The sequence below is a fragment of the Buceros rhinoceros genome, unplaced genomic scaffold (genome assembly GCF_000710305.1).
Source record: "Buceros rhinoceros silvestris isolate BGI_N320 unplaced genomic scaffold, ASM71030v1 scaffold14785, whole genome shotgun sequence".
NCBI classification, from domain to species: Eukaryota; Metazoa; Chordata; class Aves; order Bucerotiformes; family Bucerotidae; genus Buceros; species Buceros rhinoceros.
In genome coordinates this window covers 1-14,622 of record NW_010414663.1, presented here as the reverse complement: position 1 = coordinate 14,622, position 14,622 = coordinate 1, and the positions used below count along the sequence as shown (strand labels likewise).

At 45.5% G+C, this 14,622-nt stretch overlaps 1 protein-coding gene across 1 annotated transcript; it reads right to left on the bottom strand.

Annotated features, from left to right (window-relative positions):
- Positions 1-279: 279 nt before the first annotated feature.
- On the bottom strand, positions 280-14,368 carry CCDC158 (coiled-coil domain containing 158; the record flags this gene model as incomplete). The annotated part of the gene is given in 17 exon segments (XM_010137165.1): positions 280-404; positions 978-1,044; positions 3,149-3,298; positions 4,451-4,576; positions 4,956-5,048; positions 5,406-5,564; positions 6,156-6,268; positions 6,437-6,589; positions 7,268-7,457; positions 8,173-8,655; positions 9,615-9,812; positions 10,825-10,944; positions 12,508-12,622; positions 13,032-13,142; positions 13,286-13,362; positions 13,690-14,017; positions 14,259-14,368. Coding segments are annotated over 17 exon segments (2,718 nt in total), but the record flags the coding sequence as incomplete, so codon positions are not given.
- Positions 14,369-14,622: the final 254 nt, after the last annotated feature.

Genomic DNA, 14,622 nt, shown 5'->3' with positions numbered 1-14,622 from the left:
TTAAAAATTCCATTTAATGGGACGTGACAGCAGATGAGGGCACCCCTGAGCAGCTGCCATGTTTGAAATGTTAAGGATCTTGAAGCTTGTTAGAGTTAAGGGGCTGAGCAGCAGTGCGTTGTGGAGTCAATCTCTTTATTTTCCTGGGAGCAGGATAACGTAGAAGTGGGTACTCCTAGTAAAACAGGCACGTCTCAGCCGACCTCACGCAAAAACAGAGGCTTTCACAGGAAACAAGACGAGTTTCTGGAGAGTGAAGGTGGTTTAAATAAAACAGGACTAGTTTTGGTAAAGGCTGGCACCTTGGTTTTTTATCTGTCACAATTCCACCAGGTTCTGCAGGCTTTCCATCTTGTTCTGTACCCTCCCAGGTGAATTTTCACTCATTTCCATGGGCTGAGAAGCTAGTGAGAAGATTAGTCATCAATACATTATTGCAGATTAAAAAATAAAATAGAGGTCATTATAAATTATTTAAACATAAAGTTCTTAGGAAATCTAATTTCAAACAATAAAACTTCCAGTAGCCAAGAAAACGGCGCTTCCCAGTCCCTCTTTGCCAGTCAAACTGCAAGGGCTGTACGAAGGAAAGCAGTGGCAGCAGTGGACTTTACTGCTGGAAAAGTAAGCGACAGCAAGATGTAACTTACTGAAGCCAGGAGTAAAAGCACAAACTGCCGGCCCTGGCAGCCTGGCTCGCTGGCCAGTAATTAACAGGCCACCTTGAAAATGTTCATTATCCTCACGCGTCTTTTGTGACGCAGGAAAACTGTACTGGCTGGGAAGAGAGAGGCCAGCCAGGCTCTCTGGATCAGCAAATGGGACCAGACTTACTTATCTGGGGGGCTGTGGCTGCACCCTCTGGAAAGGCAACCTTCCTCCGGGACAGCCTGAGCTCTGGTGAGGCGCTGGGGCCAGCTGCCAGGTCATGGGGTGGCGCAGTTAACAGCATGTGTACTGGAGACCTTTCTCTGTACCTCTCCTCCGGAGAGACCTTCCTGGGAGAGGACATGTGACGAGGAGCTGAGAAGATGGAGGCACCTCCTAGGAGACAGCCAAGCAAAGAGCGGTGAGCGCGCACCTGAATGTTGCTTACACAGGTCTGCCATTTCCCTCCTGTCCAATAACTGACTGATACACTTTGAATTCCTGGCAGGAAAAGAGTCATGAGGAAAAGAGACAAGATATGGCAGAAATAGGCAATCAACTGATGATGCAACATACTGTCGTATGCACAGCGGACCGTGTGTGCGTGGAAAAAAACCAACTAGTGAGGGGAAGATTTACTACAGGTCTTCTCTTTTCCCTCCCATAGTCTGTTTCCTTACCTCTAACATCCCACCTGGGACGTCTTGAAAATAACTCTTGGAGTTTCTAACAAACTCTTGTTGTTCAACTCCTGAAGTCTTCTATGTGAAAAACGCTACTTGCAGCTGTTTTGGGAGCCAGGAAAAATCCCCGGATGCGGCAGGCTGACAGTAACTACCCAGGAGATGTTCTTTGGTACTCAAAAATATAAAGACGACCCAGAGCAGTTACTCCTCAGGACAAGCAGAGGAGTTCCAGCCTATCTCTGAAGCACAGTGGCTGAACTACTCATAGAGAACAATTAAATCTATCAGCGCCTGAAGACAATTGTCACAGAAAATTCACAGAATGAATCACCTATGGGCAAGAGAACAGGCGGTGGCCAAGGCTAACATCTGCAAACCCCGCTGCTCAAAGCCACATCCTTACATTGCTGTTCAGGTTACCGGATTCACGTAAGGAAACCGATTTCAATAGCCCAGTTCCATATTTAGACACCTGAATACCGAATTCAAGACCCTAAATTTAGGCACCAAAAACCTGTCATTATTATCCATGCTAATGACACAAGTCCATCACCACTCATGAACGGCTGCCATGGAAGGTATCCATTTAGGTGTGCCACGGAGCTGGCGCTAGTTTTGCAGTGAGTCCAAGAGAGCCTTTGTAACAGCACCTGCTAAGAGGTATGTGAGTAAAAGACCTACAAAAGTATACTGCATTTGGACGGTGGTTTTGGCAATATTCTGCAATGAGTTCCAGTTTGACCATCGAGATGGCACGTTCATCCTCAAGTCACTTACAAGTGATTTCAAGGGCAGGGTAACATCTTGGGACTGAAGTTCTGCCGTATGTAAGCAAGAAGGATCCCTGCAAGCAAAACGATGGCAAAACTTGGGGTTCTGGAGGCGTAACGCTAAGTTTTGGTTAGCCAGCCTCTGCAGTCAGTGTGAAGCTCTCACATGTCACCTCCAGATATTACACATGTAAATAAAAGCAAACAAAGTAAGATTGATCAGGGGCTCTTTCTCAGAGAGGTGAAAGTAACATCTTTAAAAGTAAACAAAGTAAAGCTTTGTTTTGTAATTCTGAGGAAGCTTTGTAGCATTATGAATAAAACAAAACAAACAAGCTCAGGGCTGATGCTGTATTAAAAAAGCCTTTGAAACTGAATCTCCAGTGAGTTCTTTCAGAAGCACGTTACTCAGCTAAGTGACAGCTCTTCTCACCGTCTGGAAGTGTCCTTTTCCACCACGCTTTCAGAGGCAGAGTCTCTAGCTGCAGCCTCCCTGTGTGGAAAAACATATCGCTGTCAAAATCACAGCAAGAGCCGTGCCAGCGAATCGCTACACATCACATTTATAGAAGATAAGCTTGTTTTTTAGACAGAGCGCAATGGCAGCCACATCCCAGTCGTGGAGAAAAGGCATCGGCAACTTGTTACACGAGTTCACCAAAAAAAGTCTCATTATTAGAATAGGAGTGAATTTGGACCACTGAAGCAATGGATTCTATGGGAAGTAAAGGACTAGATTCATTATGAGCACTGCGAGGGTTCCGGAGAAGCAAAATCTTGCAGAATTTAGCGTTGACCTTTTGAGGAATGCTCAACTCTGCTGTTCGACCTGTATCTACAGAAAAGCACCCAAGGAACCTGTCAAACAACAGAAGCTTTGGAAGCTTTCAGAGCACCTCAAGCTTACTCATAAATCTGACTTCCTTGCAAAAAGGCATCCCACAGAGCTCCTGAAGCACAGGAACAGCCGGATCCTAGTCTTAGAAGGCCATACACAGCAAACACCAGAAGTAACAGTATTTACTCGTACACCATACTCCTCACGGTAGCTGAAGGTGTTTTCTCCCCACCACTGCTGTCACACTTGCCAGAATCCACAGCGGGAATGCCATTGTCTGAGCTCCTTAACTCGCGAGGAATCTTCTTCAGATCCTCCAGCGGTTCTTGCTTCGAAATGCCTGGCTTGGATGGCGCCTGAAATAAGATAATTCAGTTAAAAAAGATTTATAAAGACACTCTCTCTCTCAATTCTTACCTATACTCAGCCAAAGTCCCATGTTTTCCCCCCTCTACTTGTCTCACCAGTTAGAAATACGGTGGATTTTTTGCAATTCTAGTTTAGATGTGCTGGAGGCTACATCATGGAACTGGAAGGCTGTCAGAGCACTCTGAATATGACTGCACTCTTACCCAGAAAGTTATCTCACAGAAATATCTAAAGCAACTAAAACCCCGTCCTTTTCCCTTCTTCATCCTCAGATGTACAGACCAATTTGCTCAGAGAAAAGAGAAGGGAGTGCCCGCTGCTGCAGGAGTTCACAGAATGAACCGTCCTTTGTTCCCGGATGTAAATGTTTGTCACCACATCAGAAAGCAAACCAGAAAATACCACTGAGAAAGACCTGCACTGACTTGTAGTCTGCTACAGATTTGGGGGTAAACTTAATGGAAGACCTCTGCAAGTTTCTGTGGCGGATGCAGCACGCCCCCTTTGGGGAATTATACAAAATTATACAGAAAATACAAAAGATTTTTTTTCTTTGCATGAGAGATGTGAGCTGATGTTTTCTGCAACAAAACCCTAGAACCATGCTAGCATCCAATTTAAATCTAAATGTAGATGTACAAAAACAGAAGGAAGGAAGGACAATGATGTGTCTTTTAGGTGAAAATCAGTGAAGGGCAGTTGGGAGAATTAAGTCTTAAAGCTATTACAGGTCAATCACAGCTGATGAGATTTATCAGGAACTACCTAGACGTCTATTTTCACTGCCAGATCTAAGTGCTAGTAAGTACGTACTAGCAAGATTGCTTCCAGATGAGTGCCTTCACTGTCAATAGTCTGTAAATGTTACTGGTGATAGAGGTAAGATAAACTCCTATACCACCTATACAATCTTTTATTCTCTGGTTGGTTTTTACATATATTTTGCAAACAGAAAAAAAGACAATCTGAAAGGTGGTAACACACAAGAAGCTACAGCAAATGGTTTAGTCCTTGGTGTTAGGGATTCACTCCTGGACTCCCCCAGCGGATCCTCTCCCATTTAGAAATTCCGCGTTATTTTTGCCCTCTGGAAGATCCCCATTTCCCGTGCAGCCTCCCGCTCTGAGGCTGGTACTCACGTCACGGGCACAGCCGGCCAAGCTCGGGGGAGGCAGCCCGACAGCGGAGTGCCGGTGGGGAAGGGGCACTCCGTGCCGCAGCTTGCCTGAAGCAGAAGCTGATGAGTAGCCTGGGCCCTGCAGCTCCTGCGGGAAAACATTAGCCACAAGTAAAAGGCATCCCCACAGACCCTGTCTCTCTAATTTGTTTTCCCTAATAATGCCATGAGCATTTCTGGCTTTTCTCTGCCACAAGCAAATGCTGAAGTGTCACTGAACCCAAAGCTTAGCAGCTGAAGCTGCAGTATTCCTGGAGCTCTTCAATTTTGTTATTGCCCTCACTGTAAGACGCACTTCAGAGTAACCGAAAGTATAGACATGACTTGTGCAGCAATGTAAAGAAAGGTTTCAGAACACAAACTTTAAATATGGAGAGTATTTTGCAATAAACAGGGTTAAACCTAAAGCCAGGACACAAAGCAGCTCCACGGAACCGTGCAGCCACGCTCCTCAGCAGCGTACGTACCTTCACATCTAAGGTGTGCCGCAGGCAGAAGCATATGGCGTCCTGCTCCTGGCACTGGATTATGCACTGACACTCCGCAAACTGCAGTGATGCCTGTGAGAGAGGAGAGGCAGAAGTTAATTCTGCTGACCTCCTGGGGTTTACGCTCGTTCCCGTTCTCCTTCCGATACGCGTACGGGTGCTGGATGTACCCACTGCCATCCGTGCGGCAATACTGCAGTGTGAGCAGATGCCTTTCAGCCAAAGCACACAAGCAGAGGGGTTTCTTTACCAACCAGGCTGCAGAGTTCCTCCTTTGGTTTACAGTAAAACCTGGCTCTCTTTTTGCTTCTCTGTGACTGCCGCCGAGGCACGGGCAGGCTCCCTGAGGCATCACGCAGGGGTCCCTCTTCTCTCCCAAAGGAGAAAGCACCCAGAAGTCTCACTAACCTCGAAGTCACCTGAAATTACCTTATCAAGGGCTGTTTCCATCTTAGATACTTTTTCTCTCAGACGTTTGGCTTGTGATCTCAGGATCTGCAGCTCCCCAGCAATCCTGGTATTTTCTGCTGTGAGACAGCTCAGTTCTTGGCTCAGTTTACTGTTCTCTTCCCTCAGGCAATGCTTCTCCTGAATTCAGGGTGAGGACAACAAAGCACGAGTCAAAAATCTGTAACTACCTACGCTACACACATCTGCTTCTGCATTTTTTTCTCTTTAAAAATATATGAATTAACCCTTTCAGAAGCTTAGCATCTCGCAGAAAGATGACGTTTAAGGTCTTACAAAGAAAAGTACAACTGTAGTGGTCCTGATGAAATGACATCTCAGATCTTATGACCCATTTTGAAACTGGAATTTTAAGCTTCAGAATCCAAAGCCACTAAAGAGGGAGGACAGGTTATAGTGAACAGCTATAAACGATCATTCAGTAAACTCCAGCTAGTGATTGCTTTGTCACAGAAGAGTCCTCAACATGCTTGACAGACCCTGACATACAGAGTTTAAAGCCAGAGCTGCAAAGAACCGCTGCACAAAACACAGAGAGGAAGCACTGTGGGCCAAATGCAGAAGGATCTGGAATATATTAGTCGACATTTTAAAGCCTGGTAAGAGCCTGGTTCTCATCCAAACTGGATCGGGTTTGGCCATGCAATTCTCCAAAGAAAAATGACTCTGAATACTCCTAAGGCAAATACGTGTATACGGAGCTCTCGTGACCTTAGCTGCACTGGTCATCGCCTCTTCCAAGAATTTAACCTGGCTCTGTAACGCATCTATATGTCCCCTCGTGGCTGTGATCTTCTTCTGCATCCCCACTGCAGCTTCCAGAGCTGTGAAAGAGAAGGGGCACTCTCAGTGGAAAGTACTGATGACACACTCTGAGTTCTGACCTATCTGGAATATTATTGTAGCGTCTAGTGAAGGATCAACACTCACAAAAATGCTCTTGGAAAAGAGACCAATGGGTGTGACTTGTGGGAAGTTCAATCCATAGTTACCGTTGCCATCAGGTCCCTGCAGAGCCTTCAGAGCTGTCCTGGTCTGTTCCAGCTCAGCTTGAGCAGATTTCAACCGCATCTTCAGTCTGCTCACAGTATTTTCCATCTCCTCGATTTTATCCTGGTAATCCCTCTTCACATCTTCGAATCTCTCTAGGGAGAGTAAGTGAAGATTGAAATTATAACTATCACTATCAATTGAAAAGAAAATTATCACTATCAATTGAAATTAAAATTATCATTCCCCTATTTCTGAGTTCCTGCTGTTAGAACTTACTGCCTATCGTAAAGGTTGGTACCAGTGGGAAACAGCATTTTGCCCTGGTCATTCTTGCTCCACCCTTATAACTTACTATTTTGCCTTGGGTCCAGGCTCTAATTATTTCTTTCTAAATATTGTATTGATCTGCTTCCCCACACATTAGCTGTGAGAACAGTGGAGTTAGAATATAAACTGCTAAATAAGATTGTAGCACAACTACAACTGAACAAACAAAGTTCCCCTGTCATTTGAGCACAGATGGTTAATGGGATCCACTAGTGATGAAGTTTCTCCTCTCTGATTTACTAGATCTGCTGTTTTGGTCTCCAGAGGCTGGTTGTTTAATTATTTTTGCTCAGGGTAGTGAGGAAAATTGTATTCCCATCATTCTGTGCCAGAACGCCAACCTATGACACAGCTCTCTGCAGCACTCTGGCCGTCCCGTGCTGCTCGGGAACCTTCCGCTGCACCCGCAGCCCTATTTGGATTCAGCAAGGGCGCTGCTCTGTTATTTTTAACACCAGCCCGATTTAGCAGCTATCGGGGCTGAGCTAAGGGAGGCTCCCTACCTGCTAGGCCAGCCACTGTACTCCGGCTGGCCCGGAGCTCCTTCCTTAGCTGCTCTTTTTCCAGTTTCACAGCATTAAGTGCGTGGAGCCTCTCAGTGCATGTGTGAACCAGTTTCACCTTTTCCAGTTCCAGCTCACTCAGCCTGGCCTCCCTTTCACGTATCCTGGCTTCCTTCTCATCCTTTGCAATCTGCTGACACAAACCCCAATAGTAACTACGTCTGATACACATAATTATATCAAATAACCACAAAGATGAGCAGACATCATCATTACGTTACATCTGTCACCAGAGAACAGTTTGGGGCGAGAAAGAAAAACAGCATAAACCAGACAAACTGCTCTTGTGGAAATTCGCCAATCCAGGCAAAACGGGTAGGACAGAATCTGACCCGATGGCTTGGCAGCACATCTAACCTGCTATGGAAACGATCTCTGTCCTCCTGTAGCATATTTGCTCCAGCGAAGAGGATGAAATTCCCCATCTGGAGTGAATTTTTGTCTGAAGATGCTGACCCGGGTAAGACTCCCTGTAATTCTTGTCTGGGAAGCAACCAGTTACGAACAGCATCTCCAGTCTGGAATGTGGCGCGCTCGCTGTCTGTTAATTCTCAGTAACACCTTGTATTTCTGGCTCTGCTACTGCTGTGGACAACGGCAGCACCGAGGACAGCATGTTAGATTCCAGCTTTCACAAGCCTTTTGGCAGCTGCTTTTCACCAGTGAATTATTAATTTTTGACGGAGACATGGCAATATTATTCTTCTCTGCCCACTAACTCCTGTAGTGCTGTTAAGATTCAAGGTGCCTTGTCTGATCTGCTTTAAGCCCACAGTATTAGCACATTAAGATACAGAAAACATTCACCATCTTACAGAGGCGTAAACACAGCATCATTTGCACACCTTAAGCTCTTGCACTTTGAGTTTCCAACCATTTCTTTCTTTTACAAGCTGAGACTTCTCAGCTCCCGCTGCTCCAGCGGTTCGACTGTGCTGGCCCACGAGGTGGGCCACGGTACCCATTTCCTTTCGGAAGATCTCGATGACTCTTTCCTTCTCTAGCACCTGCTGTTTCAGCACTTCGCACTCCTCCTGCACGCTGTGTAAACGGTCCTCTTCATCCTTCAGATGCTGGAGCTCCTCCACCCTTCTGTCAAGCTGAGTCTGCAGCTCCTCCTTTTCCTTATCGGTCACCTCATGGGCTCTCTCTTTCTCCTGCAGACGGGACGTCAGATTTGACACCGTCTTCTCAGCAGCCTCCAAATCCACCTGTTTGGCTGCAAGATCTTCTTTAACTTTACAGAGTGTTTCCTTGGTCAGCTCCAGCTGGACAGTCAAAGAGGAGATTCTTTCAATACCTTCATTTTTCTCCTTAATCGCAGCCATCTGAACAACAGCAATGGAAGGATCAACCAAGAGAAATGTTAATTTCTACCTTTAGAATTGCCTGTCACGTTCCTGGTTTCCTACAGATCATCTTAAACATCTGAGTTTTAGAGGAAAATTAGGTCAGCACGGTCTGGTCTACAGTGACTGTGAGATTCTTCCGGTTTTCCTTCCCCTTCCTCCATTTTAGTAAACAAAGCATTGCTTAGAATATTGGGATTTTAATCACAGAAAATGAGAAAAGTTAAACTGATGTAAAAAAAACCTACTACACCGCAATGTTAATACAAAATTTAGAGCAGTTGATGCTAAAGAACTTCCAGTGTTAAAACTCAGCTGACTGCACTGCAAGTTAGAAAAATAAGAACTATGTGGGTGAATAATTTATGACTGATTTTATTCCTGCAGGCAGCAACGTGCACCATTTAACGCACAAAGTGCTGTGACTCAGGAACGGCTAATTGTACAAAATAGAAACAGAAAAAAAAGAATTAACTTCCCAGTGGGAAGATTCTAAAGGAAAAACAGAGAAAACGGAGAACGATGTGTGAGGCAGCGCAGGCCTGGGGTTTGGCAGAAAATAAAGGAATTAATGTGCTCGCTCTTGATAATGAGAAGCTGATTACCTAATTACAGCTCATTTTTGAGGGGCTGAAGTGGTGAAGAAAGGGCAATGTACTCCAAGCGAGTGTCTAGGACTCTGTCAGAAGTAACTGCTTCTGACACCGCAGCATGCTCAGCTCGGGGCTCTAAACACATTATGTTGTCATTAAGGTCTACGTGAACTAAGGCATTACGAAAGCCTTTAATTTACTAATTATTCTGACACAAGTGCTCACTACCGCAAATACTGCCTTCGGCCGCCTGTTACATCCGGCAGCATTGAGCTTTCTAGAGTTGTACAAAACGCTGTTTTGGAGGTTTAGTGCAGGCTCTGTCCCGAGCTCTGTCCCACCGACCTGGCGCTCCATGTGCCTGTGACATTCGGCCCTTGTTTCCTTCACGGCGTTCTCCAGGCACTGCAGCTGCGCTGCTTTGGTGTCCAGCTCTCTCCTGAGATGGGCGATGGTGATGCCGTTGTCTGTGCTCCAATCCCAAAATCGTTTGTTCTGCTCTTTTTCTAGACTTAGTTCTATCTCTTTCTTACGAAGTTCAGTCTGCAAGAAATTAAAATCATTTCAATCCTTGAATTATACTTAAGATTTTGATGTTCCTTCTCTAACCCGAGCAACATCTAGGCGATTGTGTGTCTGGGTAGGGACCACTGCACGGATTTACACCAAGCAGGAACAGGAATACTGGCTGAACGAGCCTGACACCTCCTACACATTTTCTTTCAGCCAAGCAGTGACCTTCAGCTTCATACACTGCCACTCCAACGACTCTGAAGCATTAGCAGCTCAACGCTGAAATCTTTGATGGCTTTTACATCTATCCCCAAATCAGTACAAGCAACAAATTGACAGAAAGATGATCTTGTGTCGACATCACATGCAAAACAATGAAGCTCTGCAGTGAAGGCTGCTCTCGTTACATAGCCATCTTTACCACTAATAAGAATAGTTCACTGCTTGTTTCATTTTCCGCACTCATTTGTCACGTGTTCTCCAGAGCTGAAATCTTTTCCACCTCAGACATAATTCTAACAGCTCATAATCGAAATTATAAACAATAAATTAAACTGGAAATAAGATTAAATATACTGACGTACACATTTCAGAGCCGCTCATTTCAAAAACATGAATTTTAAATGTGCCCAAACTGAGTTATCCACCGGCGTTTCTGCTAATCGTAACTTTTGCTAGTGCTAACTCTCTGTGTATTGCTACAGCTGCAGTAGAGAACTACGTAGGAAGGTCAGAGAATGGCAGAATGAAAACACGAGCTGAAGACACAGAAACAAAAGGAAGCCTATAATTAGAATCCTAAGCTTCAATTATGCAATGATTATTCTGGCTGCAGCCTTGTCTAGAGCCACGTACAATCCATAGGAGAAGATTTACACCAACATCGTCTTCAATTGGAGAAGAATTCAAACTTCTGGTAAAAAAAAATCTTCAAACTTAATTACAGGGGGGCTGCGGCACTACGGAAACAAGCCACGAGCAAATCTGAACAGCCGCAGTCAGGAGAAAGGAGATTTTTTTCAGTACTGTCACTCATTTTTACCAACAATTGACGAACCCGGTCCTTCAGATTTCCAGATTCTTGGCTGTGTCGCTCCTGCTCTGTCTGAGCTCCTGCTATCTCCGAATGAGCCCCATGCAACTGCTTGTCAAGAGCTTTCACCTACAGTAGCGACAAATACTCATTAACAATGACCTCTGTGGATTCTGTTTTAAATAGTACACTGGATTTCTGACTGCTGAATCTATGTGGCATCAACAGCTTGCACCGGCTTTAGTTTTCACCAACTCCCTTGAAAATTCTAGCTGCTGAGGTGTTTCCCTGCCACAGAAGCAGTGCAGAAATGCTGGTGGTACAGGAGAGACAGCTGTAAAAGCTCTATGTAGATTCTCTCTCACGCTTTCCCAGGAGTGAGTCCATGTAACAAGTGAGATCAAATCACCTCCTCGCCATCGACTTGTCCCTCACTAAAGCAATTCAGTGTGTCATGCTTCCTATTCCAAAGCAGCTTTAATTGGGCCAAGCAGTGTATTATTTTATAGACCGACAAACCCCGCGTTTTCTGGAGTGGGCAGACCACAAAAATAGCCTTAAATTCTCAGTTCTCCAGTTGTTACGATGCTCTGAAAAGGCACTTTTGGCACTGACTAGTCTGAGTTTTGATACATGTGAATCGATGGAATTAATAAAACTGGAAACTTGCTGAACTGATAAACCACAACGTCCTCCCTGCTCTGCTTCACAGCGCAAGCGCGTGTTCAGCACAGCTTGCACATCCCTGCCGTGCCGTTCTCAGAGCTTTCTGGAGCTGAGATCATCAGCTCTGCCAAACTCCGCGGCACTCCTGTGACCTATCTTCTCCTTTCCAATAGCATGCTGGGGAAGGATGCCTCAATCCTCCTGACCTGTAATCTAAGATGGATTTGGAACCACTGAGCATTTCTGCAGCGGTCAGCTCCACTAATTTTCAAAGGGGATGAAGAGCAACTGTTTTCAGGTCTCTTTCTAAAAAAACCATGAATTATCTTTCTCCAAAAATAAGAAAGAATTTAAAGATGCTCATATTGTTTATTAAAAGGCAGCAAAATCATTGAAAGAGGCGGCAGACGTGATATGGAAGAGGGATACAAAATGCTGCAATTAGTGATGCGGCAGAGATTCCATGGTGGGACCGCACAAAGTTCTCTCCGTTTGTCTGCAGAAATTCCCTGCTCTGCTACCTGGAGAAAAATTGGTTTTTGGAGAGAAGCGCAGTTAAAAAAAGTTTATCAAGACTCATGTTTTCTAACAGCATTAAGAAATGGTTTGAACACGCAGCTGCTGGCCAGCCTCTCTTTTCTGCCTGTTTTACATCCTGCCTTTGCACTTCAAGGAATGTTAAAGAGCCCGAACTCACAGTGGGGATCTCAGAGCACCTGAATGCTCCTCAGGCACTGCTGTCATCTCTGCGTTCTCCCATCCTCGCCCTTACCAAGACAAAGTTACCAAAGAATTTTTCTGGGCAGCATGACTTAAGTAAGAAGCTACTTTTACCGTTTTTGCTGCTGTCTCCTCTACTGGCACAGCAGGTTCTCGTCCCGCACGTGCAAGCGATGTTTGCAGGGCAGAGCCACTGCATGTATTTCCAGAAGCCTTCAAAGCCTTTCCTTAGGAATCCAGAACCTTTCAGCTATCCTCGTATCCAGTTTCGCTGGCACTAGCGCTAACACACGACCCCACACGCACCTTGTCTTCACACATCCTCTTAGCTTCTTGTAATTCCGAACGCAGCTGAGAAACTGCGGATTCCAGGTGACCGACTTGCTGCGCGGGCACTGAGCTTTGGTGTCCTGTTTCTTCTCTAAGAAAAGATTTAGTGGAGAAATAAAAAACTGTAAGAACCATGAAAGTACGAAACATTTGTGGTTGCACAGGTATGCCGACAACCCAACCGTCCACCGCTTCTTGTTTGTGATTCAGCCGATAATGCTGCTTGAAACTAATTTTGTAGCTGAATCCGTAGAACATTTAGAAGGCAAGGGTCGTGGTGCAACGCAGCCACTCAAAAAGGCGCTTTGCCACAGCTCTCAGCTCACAGACTCTGCTCACGGGCTTTGGGTTTTTTTTTTTCATTCTATAATTTATGCCAGGACTGCTTAACTCTTTAAAGACTAAGAAACCAAAAGTGTAGGGCAGGGATTAGAGCCTACTAGCAGCATGAGCTTTCTCTCTCAGGTTACTCTTAACATTTTCTGAACTATCATCAAAACCCTCTGCTCTCCGTCGGGCTTGGGGCACTCTCTGCGGAGCTGCCTGCACTGCTGGCGCTGTCGGTTAGTGCTGCCACCTCCTGCTCGTGCTCACTTCTCAGCTGCTCAATCCTGCTTCAAAAAGAAAGTGCAGGTTGCAAGTTTAGTCTTGGTACTAGATGTTATTATATTCGTCATCAGAAAGGAATTACCTACGGAACATGTGAAAAAACATCTCTTCATATTCTGTGAATAAATAAATGGAGAATGGGTACCTGTTTTGATGTTGATGAAGCAGAAGCTGCTTTTGGGTCTGTGAATCTTTTTTCAGTGACTCAAGTTCTTCTCCCACCTGTCGTGGACAGATGACAATGCTAAAGAAAACACGGTCTAAACAGTGCTCAGGTGTCATTTCCTTCCTTTTGCTTCCATTTTAGCTGCGAAAATGCGTACAGGACAGGTTAAAATCAGCAGTAAACCCCACCTCAGGCTGGGGACAGGGTAAAAGTCTGGCATACCAGCACCCGCCGTGTTAACTGCCAAGCAGCGTTTGCACCTCTTCGTGCCACAACCGCTTCCTTCGGCCAGTTTAGATGGGAGCTCAGGGAGTTTCCAAAAATATTTTCTCAAAACCTGAACACAGAGGGTTGGAAGGAAAAGCAGCACTTTCTGCACATACCAGGACAACCTTTTCTCGGAGGTATGACAGCTCCGAGTCGAAATCCCGCAGGACGCCAGCAAACGCTGCGCTCAGGTTGTAGATGGGCAGGCTGGCCACATTCTCATGCTCACAGAGGTTCTTGCAGGTGCTGTCGTCGTAGCCCAGGAGGATGCCCTGCAGCTCCAGCAGCACTTCCTTGTGGCTGCGCAGCATCTTCTTCAGATGCTCGGTTTGGCCGTCAGCCTCCCTCAGCATCTCCTCCTGCAGCTGGTTGGCAGCTTCCAGCTCTTGAATAGTACTTTTTAGCTGTATTTTTACATTCTCTTGGCTCTGGGCTTCCTTTTGTCTGAATGTGGAGACCAAAGAAATAACTGTGAACGCAGGATTCACAACCTGGATTTTTATCCTAAGATAAAATTGATTAACATTGATTAACTGCTGGTTTTTACAGCTCCAGAACGAGCCATTTTCTAAACCAACATGCCATAGTCTCACTGCCTTCATTCCCGAGGGCAAATTTCTCACGGAGGAGCCTCTCACAGTCCATATATCCACACTCCACAATACATCTGTGTCGGCCTTCATACCTAGCATCCCGAAGCGCATCTCTTTCCAGCTGCACTTCCACCAGTTTGGTCTGCAAATCTGCAATCGTCAGTCTTAATTCCATCTTCTGTTGCTCACAGAGCTCAGTGGTCTAAAGGAGAAAACAACCCACAATCAATCAAGATGAAACAACCAAAATACTGAATGAATAACCTAAAAACAGGATGCTGAGAGCAGCATGGGTATGGGAATTAAGAGCTGGGGGTTTTTTTAAATATTTTTCAGTTAACCAGCTAGTCACACTGTGTTGCGGTGGCCTGACTGTGTGGAACACCATACAAGGATGGTGCCAACACCACCCCCCCCCCCCGCCTATCAGATGCCATGTGGGAATCACAACGGCCA